Source organism: Rhinopithecus roxellana, chromosome 14, assembly GCF_007565055.1.
Source record: "Rhinopithecus roxellana isolate Shanxi Qingling chromosome 14, ASM756505v1, whole genome shotgun sequence".
Taxonomy (NCBI): Eukaryota; Metazoa; Chordata; class Mammalia; order Primates; family Cercopithecidae; genus Rhinopithecus; species Rhinopithecus roxellana.
In genome coordinates, this window is record NC_044562.1 from 114339227 (window position 1) to 114358719 (window position 19493).

Here is a 19493-nt window from a genome sequence, read left to right on the forward strand (position 1 = left end):
AAAAGAAGACATTTATGCAGCCAACGAACATGTGGAAAAAAGCTCATCATTACTGGTCATGAGAGAAATGCAAATCAAAACCATAATGAGATACCATCTCACACCAGTTGGAATGGCGATCATTAAAAAGTCAAAAACAACAGATGCTGGAGAGGATGTGGAAAAATAGGAACACTTTTACACTGTTGGTGGGAGCATAAATTAGTTCAACTATTGTGGAAGACAGTGTGGCAATTCCTCAAGGATCTAGAACCAGAACTACTATTTTACCCAGCAATCCCATTACTGGGTATATACCCAAAGGTTTATAAATCATTCTACTATAAAGACACATGCATATGTATGTTTACTGCAGCACTGTTCACAGTAGTAAAGACTTGGAACCAACCCAAATGCCCTCCAATGATAGACTGGATAAAGAAAATGTGGCACATATACGTCACAGAATACTATGCAGCCATAAAAAAGGATGAGTTCATGTCCTCTGTAGGGACATGGATGAAGCTGGAAACCATCATTCTCAGCAAACTAACACAGGAACAGAAAACCAAACACCGCATGTTCTCATAAGCGGGAGCTGAACAATGAGGACACATGGTCACAGGGAGGGGAACATCACACACGGGGGCCTACTGGCAGGTAGGGGGATAGGGGAGGGATAGCATTAGAAAAAATACCTAATGTAGATGACAGGTTAATGGCACGTGTATACCTATGTAACAAACCTACATGTTCTGCACATGTATTCCAGAACTTAAATTATAATAAAAAAGAAAAATTTTAAATAGATGTCTTTTTCCTTGCAGAAGAGGCAGAACAAGATTGCCGAAGAGAATCCCCCAGGAATCATCCCCCAGCAGGAACACCAAACTGAACAATTATCCATGCAAAAAAAAATTAAAAAAAAAAAAACAAAAAACACCTTCATAAGAATCAGCTGGGCACAGTGTTACATGCCTGTAATCCCAGCACTTTGGAAGGCAAAGGCGAGTGGATCATTTGATCTCAGTTCAAGACCAGCCTGGGCAACCAGATGAAACCCTGTCTTTACAAAACGTGAAAAAATTAGCCGGGCATGGTGGCATGTGCCTGCAGTGCCAACTACTCGGGAGGCTGAGGTGGGAGCCCAGGAGGTCACCTCCTTTGAGCCCAGGAGGTCGGTCGAGGTTGCAATGAGTTGAGATCACACCACTGCACTCCAGCCTGGGTGACAGTGAGAGTGCCCTGCCTCAAAACAAACAAACAAACACACAAAGAAACAAATAAACAAAAAATCCAAAATCAGGTGAGCAATCATGACACCTGGTTTTAACATAATATCAAGGAAAGAGGCACTGAAGAGGGCAGGAAAGACAGTCTTGCACTGACTACACCACCCCTCCGCCAACCCCAGGCAGCACAACACTGAGATAGAATCTGTGTGCTTGGGAGAGAGAGTGAAAATAAGTGTGGGACTTTGCACTGGAACTCAGTGCTGCTCTGTAACAGCAGAACATAACACAGGGCATTGTGCTGGTGCCCACAGAAGGAGCATTTAGCTCAGTCCTGGGCCAAAGAGAAATCCTCCACCCCAGAGGAAGTAATTGGCCTTCACCACATTCTGACTCAAGTGGTCTAGGGCCCAGAATAAATTGGAGTGACAGGCCACAAGGACTGCATCCCTTGGCAAGCCTTGGTACTGCACTGGCCTTGGAGGTAATGGACTTGAGATAAAACACAGTGCAACACCACCCGTGGCAGCTAAGGGAATCCCTGAGGCACCCCTCCCCAACCCCTTCAGCTCGGGTAAGGAGAAGGAAGAGTACAGAGAACTTCGCTTTGCAACCAGAATATTGGTTCAGTCACAGTAAAATAAAGCAAAAAGACAGATTTCTGAAGCTTTTGATAGCAAGCTTTTGCTCTGGGATGGCGTTTACAGATTCACCATAGGCAGGAAGGGAATGGCTGCCCTGATGGGATGGACTCAGTCTTGGAAGAATTCACCACCTGCTGACTAAAGCAGCCTTTGGCCTTGAATAACCAGTGGCAGTCATGCAGGACTGGCTGTGGCCCTTGCGTGAGCCCCAATACTGCGCTGGTCTGCGAGGCTTCAGAGGCAACTCAGCACAGTTCCAACTGTGGTGGCTACAGGAGTGCCTGTATCATCCCCCACCAACATTGGGCAGGCCAGTACAGAGAAAGACTCCTGACTGAAGGAAAGGGAAGGTAGAGAGCAAGAGGCTCTGCCTGGTAACCCTGGGAATTCTCCCAATTATCTTCCCAAGTCCATCAGGACTGTGTATGTAGGAGTCTGCAAGAGTCACAGCGTTCCTGTGCTTTGGATGCTCTTTAATGCCAAAATGGCTGCAGTGACTACAGGCTTCGGTCACAACACTCAATCTGCTTTGATTTCTTGGAAAGCCCCCTGGAGAGCGACAGGAACAAACAAACCCAAACTGTGAAGACTAGCTCTTCCATGCCTAGATATCAATGAATGTCCACAATTACCAAGAACATCTAGGAAAACAGGACCTCACCAAACAGACTAATCCTGGAGCAGTAAAGATATGTGACCTTTTAGATGGGAAATTCAAAATCGTGGTCTTAAAAAAACTCAATTTAATTCAAGATAAAAGAGATAAAAAAATTCAGAATTATGTAAGAGAAACTTAAAGAGACTGAAATGATAAAAAAAACAAGCAGAAATTCTGAAGCTGGAAAATTCAACGGCTGAAAATGCATCAGTCTCTCAATAGCAGAAGAATGAATTAGTGAGCTTGAAGACAGGTTATATGAAAATACAGTCATAAGAGAAAAAAATAATAAAAAAAAATGAAGTATGCCTACAAGATCAGGAAAATAGCTCCCAAAAGTCATAATCAAAAAGTTACTGGCCTTAAAGAGGGCGTAGAGAAAGAGACTGAGGTAGAAAGTTTTTTCAAAGAAAGAATAGCAGAGTACTTTTCAAACTTAGAGAAGCCAGAAGAGAGTAGGATGACAAACTTTAGTAGAAACCCTGCAAGCCAGAAGAGAGTAGAATAGTATTAGGTTGGTGCAAAAGTAACCACTGTTTTTGCAATTACTTTTCATGGCAATTAATATTGTGGCAAAAACCATAACTTTTGCACCAAACTAATACATCTACCGAAATTATCCTTGAAACATGAGGGAGACATGAAGATTTTCCTAGACTAACAAAAGCTGAGGGATTTCATCAACACCAGACTCATCTTTCAAAAAATGCCAAAGGGAAATTCTCCAATCTGAAAGAAAAGGACATTAACAAGCAACAAGAAATCATCTGAAGGTATAAAACTCACTGGTAAAAGTAAGTGTACAGATAAATACAGAATACTCTAACCGCTCATATCTTTAGTAGGAAGATTAAAGACAATCCTATTGTTAGATATGTGTTCTAACCTCCACCTTATCTGGAGAAGCTTCTTCTTTTAGAAAATCCAGCAAAATAACTAAGCCAAGACACGTTAAAAAAAAAAAAAGTTTGAGGCCAGGCACGGTGGCTCACGCCTGTAATCCCAACACTTGACCATCCTGGCCAACACGGTGAAACCCCTTCTCTACTAAAAATACAAAAAAAATTAGCTGGGCGTAGTGGTGGGCGCCTGTAGTCCCAGCTACTCGGGAGGCTGAGGCAGGAGAATGGCGTGAACCCGGAAGGCGGAGCTTGCAGTGAGCCAAGATGGTGCCACTGCACTCCAGCCTGGGGGACAGAGTGAGACTTCATCTCAAAAAAAAAAAAAAAAAAGTTTGAAAAGAAAGTTGTAAGGAAATACAAGGGGAGGGATTGTTAGATATGAGTTCTAAATTTCTTTTCAAAGAATATGTCAGTATGTTCAATTCTTTTCCTTCTACTTTTAAACTTCCTCGTAAAGCAACCTTTTTCGATTACTTACTCCACCCTGATTCATTCTGATCACCTGCTCCACCCTACATTCCAATCACCTGCTCCACCCTAAATCATTCCAATTATCTGCTACCTGCTCTGCCCTGACTCCCACCAAAGCACTCACCCCGTAATTCTCTTTAAATTAGCCAATCAGAATTAGTTTAGCTTGTGAGGTCTAACTAAAGTCAACAGGGGAACGACAAAGCAGCAGGGGCTACATGCATCAGGGATAAGAACCCCTTCCCTCCCTTGTCCAAATGTGCGCTCACCATTGTTCCATCTGTAAGGGGGCACCCTTCTATATAGAAGTAACTTGCCTTGCTGAGAATTAAAAAGAAAATTTTATATTCGAGTGTTATTTCTTTTGTGGCACTGAAACTTTATATATAACATTATCAAAAACAAAAACAAAAAAACACAAAACTACTCCAGAACTTAAAAGATAATATAAAAATATATAGAGACAAAATGTCAAAAAGTGAAGGGATGGAGTAAAAGTGTACAGATTTTAAAGCTTTTTCTGTGCATGTATTTTTTCTCTTCTTTGCAATCAGAGTTGTCCTCAGTTGCAAATAATTGGCTATAAGTTGTTATTTGCTAACCTCATAGTAACCACAAAACAAAAACCTCTAATAGGTACACAAAAAATAAAAAGCAAGAAATTAAAACATACTACCAAAAAATAACTTTAGCACAAAGGAAGACAAGGAAAAAAGAAAGGGGGAAAAGCCCAAGAAAAGAACCAGAACAACAATAAAAAGGCAGCAGGAAGTCCTTACCTATCAATAATAATACTGAATGTAAATGGACTAAATTCTTCACTATAAAAACATAGACTAACAACAAAAAGATGGAAAAAGATACTGCATGTGAAGAGCCCAAGTAGCTTTGTATCTATTTTTAGATAAAATAGATTTCAATACAAAAACTGTGAAAAGAGAGAAAAAAGGTTATCATACAATACAAAAGGTTTTAATTCAGCAAGAGGATATAAAAATGATAAATACATATCTATACAAAACAGAAGCACTTAGATATATAAAGTCAAGTGTATTAGAGTTAAGGAGACAGAACCCAACACAGTAATGACTTGGGACTTCAACAGCCCACTTTCACCATTGGACAAATCATCTAGACAGAAAAAAAGTAATGAATGTAATCTGCACTATAGATTAAATGAACCTAATCGACATTTACAGAAGCCGTCATACAACAGCTGCAAAATACACATTCTTCTCCTCAGCACATGGAGCATTTCTCAAGGATGGATCCTAAATTCTCCAATCAAAAGAGAGGAGCTGAAGGACTAAACAAAACAAGGCCCTAGTACCTGCTACATATAAGAAACTCACTTCATTTATAAAAACATAGATAGACCAAAAGATGGAAAGAGATATTGCATGCAAATAGAAACCCAAAAAGAGCACCATCATGTTAGGCCGCAAAACAAGTCTGATAAAAATTATAAAGTATCTTTTCTAACCACAATGGAATAAAAGTAGAAATAAATACCAAGTGGAACTTTGGAAACTATACAAACACGTAAGAATTAAACAATACATGCCTGAACAACCAATGAAGTAATTAAGAAGGAAATTTAAAAAATTTATTGAAACAAATGAAAATGGAAACAACCTACTAAAACTATGAGATACAGTTAAAGCTAACACTAAAGAGAACGTTTATAGCGATAAATGTGCAAATCAAAGAGTAGAAAACCAAGAAATAAACAACTTAGTAATGCATCTTAAAGAACTAGAAAAGCAAGAGCATACCAAGCCCCAAATTAAGAAAAGAAATAATAAAACAAGAAAATTAATTTAAAACAGAAATAAAATTAAGACAAAAAAACAGAAAAGATCAATGAAATGAAAAGGGTTGTTTGGAAAGATAGACAAAATCAATGAACCTTTACCCAGACTAAGAAAAAGAAAAAGAAGATCCAAATAAAATCAGAGACAAAAAAGGTGACATTACAACTGATATCACAAAAATTCAAAGGATCATTGGAGACCATCATGAACAACCGCATGCCAATAAATTGGAAAACCTAAAGAAATGAATAAATTCCTAGGCACATACAGCCTAATAAGAGTGAAACATGAAGAAAACCAAAATCTAAATAGACCAATAAGTTTCAAGATACAAACAATAATAAAAAGTCCCCCATCACAGAAAAGGCCAGGACTTCATGGCTTCACTGAATTCCACCAAACATTTAAAGAAGAGCTAACATCAGTCCTACTCAAATCATTCTCCAAAATCACAGAGGATCTCCAATTTCATTTTATGAGCCCAGATTTATTTATTTATTTATTTATTTATTTATTTATTTATTTTGAGACAGAGTCTCACTTTCTTCCCCAGGCGATCTGCAACCTCTGCCTCCTGCGTTAAGCAATTCTCCTGCCTCAGCCTCCCGAGTAGCTGGGATTACAGGCATGAGCCACCACACCCACCTAATCTTTGTATTTTTTGTAGAGATGGGGTTTCACCATGTCAGCCAGGCTGGTCTCAAAATATCTGCCTGCCTCAGCCTTCCAAAGTGCTAGGATTACAGGAGTGAGCTACCACGCCCAGCCCCAGATTTATTCTGATACCAAAACCAAACAAAGATACAACAACAACAAAAAAGAAACTACAGGCCAGTATCTCTGATGAAAACAGATATAAAAATCCTCAACAAAACAGAGCAAACCAAATTCAACAGCGCATTAAAAAGATCATCATAATCAACCGGGATTCATCCCAGGGATGCAAGGATGGTTCAACATATGTAAATCAATCAGTGTGATACATCATATCAACAGAATGAAGGACACGAAATGTATTGTCATTTCAATAGATGCCAACAAAATCCTTTTTGATAAAATTCAATAACCCTTCATAAAAACTCTCAGCAAACTGGGGATAGAAGGATCATACCTTAACATGATTAAGCCATATACAACAAACCCACAGTTAGTATCAGACTGAATGGGGGAAAAACTGAAAGCCTTTCTTCCAGGATCTAGAAGAAGGATGGGCATTTTCACCACTATTACTCAAGTTAGTAATAGAAGTCCTAGCCAGAGTAAACAGACAAGAGAATGAAATAAAGGACATTTAAACTGGAAAGGAGAAAGTAAAATTATCATTGTTTGCAGCTGATGTGATCTTATATTTAAAAAACCTAAAGACTCCAACAAACAACTATTAGAACTAATAAATTCAGTAACATTGCAGGATACAAAATCAACATACAAAAATCCATAGAATTTCTCTGTGACAACCTATCTGAAAAAGAAATCAAGAAGGTGATCCCATTTACAATAGCTACAAATAACATTAACTATCTAGGAATAAACTTAACCAACTACAATGCAAACTACAAAACATTGATGAAATTAATTGAAGAGGATACAAACAAATGAAAAGACATCCCATGCTCATGGGTTGAAAAAAATAGTATGTTAAAATAACAATACTCCCCACAGCAATCTACAGATTCAAAGCCATCCCTATCAAGAGCAATGACATTCTTCACAGAAATAGAAAAAAAAAAATCCTAAAATTGTATGGAATTACAAAAGATCCCAAATAGCCAAAACAATCCTGACTAAAAAGAACAAAGCTGGTAACTGGTAGAGTTATCACACTACCAGACCTCAAAATATACTACAACACTGTAGTAACCAAAATAGCATGGTACCGGCATAAAAACAGACACGTAGAACAACAGAACAGAACAGAGAGTCCAGAAATGAATCCATATATTTAAAGCCAATTAGTTTTTTACTAAGGTGCCAAAAACACTCATTGGGGAAAGGACAGTCTCTTCAATAAATGGTGTTGGGAAAACTGGATGCTCACATTCAGAAGAACAAAAGTAGACCCCTAACTCTTGCCATATACAAAAATCAAAGAAAAATGCATTAAAGACTTAAATCTATGAAACTACTAAAGGAAATCATCGGACAAAAACTCCAGGATATTGGTCTAGGCAAAGACTTCTTAAGATCTCAAAAACACAAGAAACTAAAGCAATAAGATAAAATAAAATATCAACAAATGGGATCTCTCCAAGCCAAAAAGCTTCTGCACAGCAATGAAAACAATAAAATGAAGATATAACAGGTAGAACGGGAGAAAATATTTCAAACTAATATCTGACAAAGGATGAATAAACAGAATACATAAGAATCTTGAATGAATGACTCAACAGGAAAAAAAATTCTGATTTTAATATGGGCAAAAGATCTGAGGAGACATTTCTCAAGAAGGCATACAAATGGCCAACAGGTATATGAAAAAATGCTCCACATTATTAATAATCAGAGAAATACAAATCAAAACTATAATGAGGTATCATCTCACCCCAGTTAAAACAGCTTTTATCAAAAAGACAGTCAATATCAGATGCTGGTGAGAATGTGGAGAAAGGGGAACCCTTGCACACTGTTGGTGGAAATGTAAACTGGCACAGTCACAACAGAGAACAGTATGGAGCTCCGAAAAACACAACAAATAGAACTATAATCCAGCAATCCCACTACTGGGTATATACCCAAAAGAAAGGAAATGGCAAAGGATGGATAAAGAAATGTGGTACATATACACAATGGAATGTTATTCAGCCATTAAAAAAAGAATGAAATTCTGTCATTTTCAACAACATGGATGCGACTGGCAGACATTATAAGGGAAAGAAGCCAGATATAGAAAGGCAAGTATCACATGTTCTTACCCATATGCGGAAGCTTCAAAAAAATTGAAGTCATAGAGACAGTGAGTAAAAAGATGTTACCAGAGACTGGGAAGGGTAGTGTTGAGAGGAGAATCAAGAGGAGATGGTTGATGGGTAGAAAAATATAGTTAGATAGAAGGAATAAAATATAGTGTTCAGTAGCACAATATAGTAATTACAGCTAACAATAATTTAGTGTATGTTTTAGAACAATTAAAGGAGTGGAAATGAAGTGTCTCTAACACAAAGAAATGATAAATGCTTGAGGTAATGGATATCTCAATTACTTGATTTGATCATTACACACTGTATTTTTGTATCAAATATCACATACTCCCCATATTATGTATCCATAATAATTAAAAATTTAAAAAAAATTTAAACATATATGAGTTAAAAAATTTTTGGCTCAAAGCATAAATATCTTAAAATCAAATCTCAGAAGTAAAAAAGAAAGATAATTAGGTTTTATTTATGGTAGTGGCAGACAGGACCAAACTTTCTGCTGAGGCCAACAAAAAACTAAATAATAATGAATGAAATAAGGTAATGTGAAATTTCATACCAAATTCCATGTGAAGGCAAGCCAGAAACAAACCATACACCAAGTAACTTTTGTTCTGAGGATATTTTCCTATCTAGAAGAAAAGGCTGAGAAAAAAGGCTGAACTAATGGAAGATGTGCAGGTCTGTGGTAAAAAAAAAAATCAAAGCACAAGGCCAGGTGTGGTGGCTCATGCCTGTAATCCTACCCTTTGACAGGCCAAGGCAGGAGGATTGCTTGAGCCCAGGAATTCAGGATCATTGTGAGCAATATAGCGAGACCTCATTTAAAATAAAATAAATAAATACAAAAAATAAAAATCAAAAATAAAAATAAAAATACATGGCCTGCCAAAGCTGGGGACTCAGATAAGCTACCTAATTTACATTCAGAGTTTAAGGACAACATCATTAGGGTAAGAGGAAACTGAAAGAAAGTAGAATTCATGATCTTAAAGTATTGCTTAACAACTGTAGAATGGTCGACGTTGAGTTCTTATGTTGAGTTCTTCAGCAACTTCTCCTGTAATTGTAAGAGGATCAATCTGCTTCAATGATTGCTCTCAGTTGGTTGTTGTCAACTTCCAGTGGCCTACCACTACACTCCTCATCCTCAAGGCTCTGGTATCCTTTGCAAAACTTCTTGAACCACCACTGCACTGTACGTTCACTAGCATTCATTAAGGAATTCCAACTATCGAACATGAATAAAGCGACTTAGGACTGATAGCACTCCTAGAGATCTTTCCTAGAAAAATATACCTTCTTAAGAAAGAGACTATTATTCTAGGACTCATATTCCTGTAATTTTTAAAATACAACTGGTATCAAGGCACACAAGAAAAAAATATCATGAGCTAGCAGACACAGACTTAGAAAATTTAGAAACTGGAATTATCTCCAACAAATAACAAATGAACTACGAATATAGGCGGCCCTTCATAGCCACAGATTCACTCAACCAAGGATTAAAAATATATGTATATTTTTAAAAATACGACTATAAAAAATAATAGAAATTTTTAAAAAGTCATGACAGTATAACAATATTTACATAGCATCATTCATCTTGATGAATACAGGGCAAGATAAAGAATTCCACATGATGATTTAACATTTCCTCTACCCCCACAACCACACTTGACTAGGAGAAAAAAGAAAAAAAGAATTCCACACAAAAACATCAGAGTGAAACAGCAGAAAAATTATGACCAAAAAAAAAAAAAAAAAAATTCTAAAAGATTTCCTTCAAAGCAGCACGAATTATTAAGTTGGTACAAAATTCATTGTGGATTTTGCATTGTTGGAATTTGCCATTTGATACGGGAATACATTCCTAAATGTGGTTATGTTATACACCATTTTAATGGGCATTTCTCACTTTATTTTTTTTTGCTAATGACTTATTACTTGCTGTTTATATTTATTTTGGACTATGGAAATGATGCTAGACAAAAAGCAAAGTCGAGTGATTTTCTTATTCAAGTTCAAAATGTGTCGTAAAACAGCAGAGACGACTCGCAACATCAACAATGCATTTGGCCCAGGAATTGCTCATGAACGTACAGTGTAGTGGTGGTTCAAGAAGTTTTGCAAAGGATACCAGAGCCTTGAGGATGAAGAGTGTAGTGGTAGGCCACTGGAAGTTGACAACAACCGAGAGCAATCATTGAAGCAGATTGATCCTCTTACAATTACAGGAGAAGTTGCTGAAGAACTCAACATAAGAACTCAACGTTGACCATTCTACAGTTGTTCAGCATTTGAAGCAAATAGGAAAGGTGAAAAAGCTTGACAAGTGGGTGCCTCATGAGCTGAGCAAAAATTTAAGAAAACACCATTTTTAAGTGTTGTCTTCTCTTATTCTCCACAACAATGAACCATTTCTCAATGAGACTGCGAGGTGCAACAAAAAGTAGATTTTATATGACAACCAGCAATGACCAGCTCAGTGGCTGGACCGAGAAGAAGCTCCAAAGCACTTCCCAAAGCCAAACTTGCACCAAAAAAAGGCCATGGTAACTGGTGGTCTGCTGCGGGTCTGATCCACTACAGCTTTCTGAATCCTGGAGACACCATTACATCTGAGAAGTATGCTCAGTAAATCAATGAGATGCACTTAAAACTGTGATGCCTGCAGCCAGGATGGATCAACAGAAAGGGCCCAATTTTCCACAATAACACCCAACAGCACATTGCACAACCAACACTTCAAAAGTTGAACGAACAGGGCCACAAAGTTTTGCCTCAACTGCCATATTCACCTGACCTCTCATCAACTGACTACCACTTCTTCAAGCATCTCTACAACTTTTTTCAGGGAAAATGATTCCACAACCAGCAGGATGCAGGAAAAAGCTTTCCAAGTTTGTGGAATCCTGAAGCACGGGTGGATCACTTGAGGTCAGGAGCTTGAGACCAGCCTAGCCAAAATGGTAAAACTTCACCTCTACAAAAAATAAAAATATTAGCCAGGCATGGTGGCACATGCTTGTAATCCCAGCTACTCGGGAGGCTGAGGCAGGAGAATCACTTGAATTTGGGAGGCAGAGGTTGCAGTGAGCCAAGACCATGCCACTGGATTCCAGCCTGGGCAAAAGAGTGAGACTCCATCTCGCCGGGGGGAGCAGGGGGAAGCGGAATCTCCAAAAATCAATAATAATAATTTAATAATTTGAAGTTAAGAAAGGTTTATGTATCTGAGTTGTTCCAAACATAAAGGTTTCACAGTAACTGTATCAAGTGTCAGTTTTTAAACTTAATTGAACACTAAACAAAACCAAAAATTCAGTTCCTCAGTCACACTAGCCACATTTCAAGTGCTCAAAAGCCACACGCAGCTTGTAGCTACTATAATGAACAGCACAAACATAGAACTTGTTACCAGGCGTTTAAACTACATATAAAATTCAAAGAACAATGACAGCATATAAGACCTACACGAAGATAATGTTGCCATCCCAGAAGAGAGTAATGCTCCAAGCACAGAGAAGATACTGGCCATACTGCTAGAAATCCCTGAGTAAAACAGACAACCCAATTAAAACACCAAACAAACAAACAAACAAAAAAAACAAAAAAACAAACCTCCACAAAAGATTTAAGAATTAAAAAGACAATTCTAGAAAGAGGAAATCCAAATAGCCGGTAAGTTTTTGAAAAAGTGTTCAAACTCTTTAGTATCCTGGGCAGAGTAAATTAAAACAACAATAAGATAAAGCCACATTCCTCAATTTGGGAAAAAGGAAAAATAACTCTTCGTGAGACAGTAAAAGTAAAGGGATCTACCATATACTGCTGTCAGGGTATACATTGGTGTATCTACTTTGAAAAAGGCATAACTAGTGAATTTGAAGATAAACATACGTACTCTACAAAAACCCATGGTAATGTACATAAGAATACATGTACAAGAACATTCATAATAGCATTGATCATAACTGCTAAAAACGAAACACAATCCAAATGTTTATTAATATTAGACTAAACTGTGGCTCATTTCCATTAAGACTTTTTATACTATACTTTTTATACTATAGATTATTATAATCCAATATAAGAACTAGAGCTAAATGTACTAATAGAGTTAAATCTTAGCTGCATGAGAGAAAAAGATACATAATGATATGTAATATATAATTCACTTACAATTAAGAAACAGGCAAAACGAATCTAAATTGCTTAGGAATGCTGACACAGGTGGTTAAGAAATCCTAAGAAAGAAAGCAGTAAATAATTGCCATAAAAATCAGGATAGTGTTAACCTCAAAGAACTGAGGAAGGGGATGATCAGGAATAGAATGTAGAGGGGAGCTTCTCAGGGGCCACAGACATTTTAATTCTTGACTGTGGTAGTGGTTACATAGAGTTCACACTTTATAGCTCTTCATTATACTATGTATCGATGTTTGCATGCTTAAATACTAAATGTATGGAAAAAGACACAAAAAATTTAAAATTGTATCTAAGGCACATTAATTGCCTTGCTGTTTTTTTTTTTTTTTTCATTACAAAGTGGCAGACAATTGGTTACACTATAAAGAAAATTTTAAAACACAGGAGTCTACTTTTGATTCCATCGGACATGATTACCGTACACAATACAAAAGATAGTAAGGGCTAAGCAATGGTGCACAAATGGGGTCCACTGCCCAAACTTACAGAAAGTAAGACGTGGAAAAATTAGTAACTTTAACTGATAGTGTACCCCTAAAGAAACTACACCGGCCGGGCGCGGTGGCTCACGCCTGTAATCTCAGCACTTTGGGAGACCGAGGTGGGTAGATCACTTGAGGTCAGGAGTTCGAGACCAGCCTGACCAATATGGCGAACCCCCCCCCCCCCACCGTCTCTACTAAAAACACAAAAAAATTAGCCGGGTGTGGTGGCCCATGCCTGTAGTCTCAGCTACTCGGGAGGCTGAGGCAGGAGAATTGCTTGAATCCAGGAGACAGAAGTTGCAGTGAGCCCAGATCGCGCCACTGCACTCCAGCCTGGGAGACAGCAAGACTCTGTCTCCAAAAAAAAAAAAAAAAAAAAAAAAAGGAAAGAAAAAAAGAAAAAAGAAAAAAAGAAAAAGAACCTACCCAACAGAATTAAATACCAACATAATAAATATGAAGGATTTTAGATTCTCGGTTTTTGAAAAACGTACAAAGATGATATTCCTTCAAAATACTTTTACAAAACAACTGAGACTGTAATGGTTTATACTGATTGTATGAAAACAATGTGAAAAAGAACCAGTACTATTTCACTATAAAAGCTTTACTAATGTAAATTTATAAATCCTTTCTTAAATATTTTAATTCTAATTTTATGATATAAATTCATTATTTTCATCAAAAACAGCTGGCATTTGGGAAACCAAAGGCTCAAAAACTAAGAATAGTAACCACAGAAGACGAAACAGTCGTTTTAAAACTCATCATCTACACTACAAGGGGAAACTTTGATCACGTCCTTTCTCTTCATCAATCGTAAAACTCAACATTAAGGACTACACAATTCCACATCCCTCTCCGAGAAAAAGCAAAGGCTTTGTGTTGTAGCAACAATGCAAGACACGGAGGGAAGCTCCACTCAAGACCTCCCTGCCTGCTCCTTCCCCAAAGCCACTCCAGAATACCAGGGAGGGTTAAGAGGTAAGGCATGAAGAGCGCAATATCCAATATAAGCAATGCGTCTGATGCATCTGTTCAAAATGCATACAGAGGACTTGTTTCTGTCCCTAGATAGAGGTCTCCGGTTCTGCAGTCATGAGAGTCAGCTGCTGAGACTTCACAGTTCCCTTCTCGGACCGTCACGCTCCTCACTTACCACCCCGATGCAGAGCTAGTCTCAGGACTCCCTGCACGTGTCAAGGATTCGTCGGCAGGCTCACGGAGGTGCCAAATGACAGAGCTCGCCTGGTCCTGGCCTTCCTGGCCTACACAAGCCTGCCCCCTTCCCAATTCCCAGTCTCCACAGCCTTCCATCCTCCCCCTTTCGATTCACCTTTCGCCACCGACGCCCCTGGCCTTCGTTTGCATCAAGTTTACCCCACCATTACCTCTCGCATAAAAGCCTGCCTTTACCAGGGCAAAGGGGGGAACCAACGCCTGCAGGAATTGCTTCACCAGATCGGCTGGACGCGTCCTCTGCTAGGCTTCACCTGCTGTTGGCGACGGTACACAACCACTCCCAGCATGCCCCGCGCACGCACCACCTCTCCCACCCCGCCCCGCTCCCGCCCAAACACGTGACCCCCTTTCGTCTCCGTCCACGCCCACTTCCGTTCCTCCACTTTCCCTTAGGAAGGAGGAGGGAGCTGGGGGTGTTAAAAGCGTAGCAACTTCCTCCTCTTCCCCGCCCCCGCCCCTGTACCCCCTGCTACAATGTCTTCCGGGTCGCGAGCGCCTCTGCGCCTTCTGGGAAAATAGCTCATTTCCTCCCCTCCCCCTCCTCCTGCCTTCAACCAACCAGCCACCCGTCAGAGAGGGACATGCGCAGTGAGTGCCTCCCGTCTCTTCTACCCGAACCCCCCTCCCCCCCAAGCAGAGAGACCCCAGCAGCAGCAGCAGCTGATGATGAAGAGAGAGGCAGTGGCAGAGGGGGGGCACCTTTTATTTCTATTTTTAAAGGGACAGGACACTAATTCTATCCCACTTCAACCTTGAATTGAGGGGGGTGGGGGGAAGGCGGCTGAGTTCCTTCCCCCACCCTCCAGCCCTGAGCCCTGAGAGGGAGATTGAGCCTGAGAGAGAGGAGGAGAAGGAGTTTCTTCTTCTTCGAAAACCCCCATCCACGACTCCTACCCCCTCACCCCTCCAACTCGCCTCCCTCCCGAGCCCCCTCCACCCTCCTCCTCTTTGGCCGTGAGAGGAGGAGAGAAAGAAACCAAAAGCCTCTTAGCAACACAGACCCTTTGCTGCTGCTGCTGCTGCTGTTGCTGCTGCTGCTGCTGCTGCTACTGCTGCTGCTGCTACTGCTGCTGCTTGGCCCTGGCTGGAGACATCTCACTACACCCAGGAGCAGCCACTTCCCCAGCTCTCCTCCTCCTCCTTCGCCTCCTCCTCCTCCACTCCCCCCCTTTATTACCCTTTGTGTCATCCTCCACAGCTCCAGGGAAGGCACTCAAAAGTGGGGGGCAGGAAAGGTAAGTGTGTCTGTGGGGGCTTCATTGCCTTCCTCTGGCTCTGACTTTCACTCCGGGGCAACAGTAACACCAAACCACATACGCAGTGGAGCTCCGGGGTGAGGAGGGGGTGGTGCTGGGGGGGGGGGTGAAGGAGGGGTTGGAGTAGGGAGGGGTGTGTGAGGTGGGGTGCCCATCCTGTCAGGGGAGGAAGGGCACTTTTATTTTTATTTGCTGTTGTCAAAAGTGGTTTCTCTCCTCCAGCTAACATCTGATTGTGTCTTGCTCCAGTGGGGGAGAATACAAAAACAACCCCCTCCTTCCTCCAATGAGGCGCCAGGGAAAGAGACAGAAAGAGGCACACTTTCTAGATGTCACTTAAAAAAAAATTCATTGGAGAGCTCTTTTTCCCCAGGAAAAGCTCCACTGCATTTGTTTCTGAGTGGGAAAATGTCGGGATCTGGATTGTATTGGAACTGCTTATCCATTTGTAGACTTGAGTGTTTTCCCCTTTTTGGTCCTGTATGAGATTTGGATATTGACTTTAGTGTTGGAAGACTTGATTGGTTTTTGCTTTAGGGGTTTCATTTTCCATTTTTTCGTTTTGTCTGACTTCCATGGAAAATTTCAAATTTTTAGTTGGTAGAGGCCTTTGGTTAGGTTTTGACTTGCATTTTTTTTTTTTTTTTTTGTTAAATGTCTGTTTCATATATCAGTATGTAAAGTCCAAAGCTCTAAAACGCTTAAAGTTTAAATGCCACTAGTATTGTCTGTTCCCACATGTGTTCCTGATACTTATTTTCCATATGATGAGAATATTAGCTATTTTATAATTAATCTGGGTATTTTTGTAATCTTTGTAACTTGTCTGACCAAGTAATCCCCATTGAAAACTTTATGTTGTTCTGGCTGCATGGAAGGCCAAACCTCTCCATCAATAGTTTGCTGGATTGGTACCACTTTCAGTTTTAGCTGAATTATTTATTTACTGTTGAAAATTGAGATGAGCTTTTCATCTCAATTTCTCTTGGGGTTCTGAACCAAATTGCTCACTATATGTAAAAGGACACAAATTTCTAAAATATGTTTTGATGAGTCAAAGCAATCATGAACTTATAGTTAGTATATTAATTTCAGTTAGCTATAAATTGAAAGGTAAATCCAGATTTAAGTTTATGGAATAACAGTATTGATAAAAATCACTATTCATTTTTCTATAATATGTTCTTAGTGCATAGCTTTAAAATCCAGTGCTGTATTTTATTTCACAAATGCTAGAAGGTATGTTTCTGATGTAGGCCTTTTACTAGGGCTTATGCTGGAAATTGTTATTTTGTTTCATATGTACATTTCTTTATTCTTTCCTTGAAGATGGATGCACACATGCATATACACACACTCTGTCGCTCTCGCTCTCTCTCCCTCACACCCTTTTTTTTTTTTTTTTGTAACTGCATTGGTATCTCTGATCCCATAATTTATGTCAGCAAAAAATATTCTTCTGTAAAGCATCAATTTTGTGATCAGACTGGCAATATGAAAACAGCAATTTGATCAACTAGAAAGGATTGAAGAAATACAAATCTAGAAGTATATTTGGCATAAATATTATAAAGACACGATAATACTTCTAATTTTTTATTTGCTTGATGGTTAAAGCTAAAACATAATATACTCATATTTTAGTGACAGTAAAGCATTGCATATTTAGAAACTTGTTCTGTAAAATTTTAATTATCAACTGTGTGCAAAAGTAGACATTTACATACCGAAATAAAAAAGCTTTATAGCAGTAAACAATATGATCTTATTTCCCTTATGTTATAAATTTGAACAATTTTTTACCTTTCTCTGAGATGTAATTAGTGTGCTTAAGCAGAAATCTGTGTCAAGTTCAAGTTTTTCTCCCAACATCAATACTGCCATTCCAAGTCCTTGTAAGGTTTCTTGTTCTCACCTTAAAACCTCAGCAACCTTAAAGGTAAGAGAGAGACAGTAGAACTTACTGAAGAAATTAATTTTAAGTAAGCGAATTATGTAGGTAATTGGGGTGGTAGTTGCCCAGTAGGCAACTGAGTGAAAATTTAGTCTTGAGTTTAATGTCTTTCCTTATTTTGTTTCTTTTTTTTTAAAAAAACATTTTTTATCACATCCCTCACCCTCACCCCCATGATCCTTTTGGTTAGAAGATTCCAGACTTTATCTAAGTTGGATAATGATTTATGTTTAGAAAACCTTGTTAAGTATTAAAAACTGTTGATTCTTCAGGATTGTAATTGTTCAACTGGGTGATATCTTGGAGGTCACTATATCCAACTCTATATATTGCTGAAGTTCTGAGAACTCGAACTTGCCTGAGGTTCCAAGGCCTGTAAGTGGCAGAGCAGGGAGCAGAGAACTCAGGTCTCCTGATGCTCACTATGCTGCACTACCTCATTTCCTTTGTCAGAAATGAAACTATTATGTACAGTTCTGGGTATACCACTTGAGGGTTTCATATGGGGGCATATTATTGTACGAATATTAAGGTGAATAGCTTTAAAGCTATTATTTTGTCTACTTAAATTCAGTAATTTGTTAATTTTTTAAAGAAGTACTAATTGTACTTATTGTAGGTTATTACTATTTTGAAGATAATTTCAGCTTTCTCTAATACTTATTTTCCTCCTGCACTTACAATTAATCAGTAAATATACTTACTGTTGTATTAAGGACCCATACTTACAAGAATAAATGGAATGCATATTCTATTATAAATGCTTACTTGTGAGTCTTGCCCTATGTACTGCCTAAAAACAAACATTTTTATTTTGTTAACACATCCTTCTACTCTCAGCACAATATCTGGTACACAGTAGGTCCTATTGGTAGCTTGTCATAATCCGTGTTAGTTTTAGAGTTAGGCATATTTGAATTTCTTTACTTCCATATGTGGAATTCGTTTCCTCTCCTTTTCTTGTCCTCCCTTGCCACAATTTTCACTACCATGAACATTTTTTCTTTATCTCTACTGTGGCTCTCATTTTATCTAATTAACAGCCAAAGTAAATACTGTTAACTATATGGTACTCATAGTAACAAGACATATTCCCTTCTTATACAGGAAAAAATTTGGCAAAAGTGATTTATTATGAATAAGCAACAATGATCCAACACATTCCAGTTAAAAATATACTTGTAAAAATTGTTCAGGATGCACTTAAATTTTGTTTCATTGACCGGCACAATAGGTTGTTGGAATGATTAGGCCGCTTTTACCAGCTCTATAAAACAAGTGCTACTTAGGTGACATGTTTCCCTGACTTTGTTTTTTTGGTCCTTACCCAGACAATTACCAACTTTCCAGTTTTCTATGGATATGAAGATATACTCCTAGTCATCAGTGGGACCCCCATGAAGTCAGCCAGAAAGCCTATATCCAACTTATGTACCTTTGCAAACTTGTCTGGATTTTGACTGTATGTGCAAAACAGATTGTATTTAGCGATTCATTAAACATCTTTTGATCATCTGCTGTCTGCCAGGCACTGTGCTAGGCATCTGAAAAACAAAGATGGTCCCTGCAGTTTAATGTGAAGAGCTATCTTAATTGTATTCCACAAGTGTATTGGTCATATCTTTGTTTTGGTGTTTCTACCTAAATAAATTTTATATTAACTAAACGGATACTGTTAGGTGGAAAAATGCATGTCTAAGAAGAATATTGCTGTTATTTTATTAAA

General features: G+C 38.7%; 2 protein-coding genes across 8 annotated transcripts in view; one reads left to right on the top strand and one right to left on the bottom strand.

Annotated features, from left to right (window-relative positions):
* ORC4 (origin recognition complex subunit 4) overlaps positions 1-15859 on the bottom strand; it is a 90044-nt gene extending 74185 nt beyond the window's left edge. For 3 of the 6 annotated variants that reach the window (XR_004053285.1, XR_004053286.1, XM_010354912.2), the window contains exon 1: positions 14707-14859. Coding sequence is in view for 1 of the 6 variants with exons in the window: in XM_010354913.2 (XP_010353215.1) it covers positions 14707-14715 (9 nt within the window). In the remaining 5 variants the exon portion in view is untranslated. Of the gene's footprint in view, positions 1-14706; positions 14896-15734 lie in introns of those variants that run through there. The other 3 variants (XM_010354911.2, XM_030917011.1, XM_010354913.2) reach the window with 3 other exon arrangements.
* The window catches only part of MBD5 (methyl-CpG binding domain protein 5), a 548850-nt gene continuing 544378 nt past the window's right edge, over positions 15022-19493 (top strand). Inside the window, exons 1-2 of one of the 2 annotated variants that reach the window (XM_030917008.1) lie at positions 15022-15145; positions 15756-15792. The gene's annotated coding sequence lies outside the window, so the exon portion shown is untranslated. The remainder of the gene's footprint in view (positions 15146-15755; positions 15793-19493) is intronic. The other variant, XM_030917009.1, reaches the window with a different exon arrangement.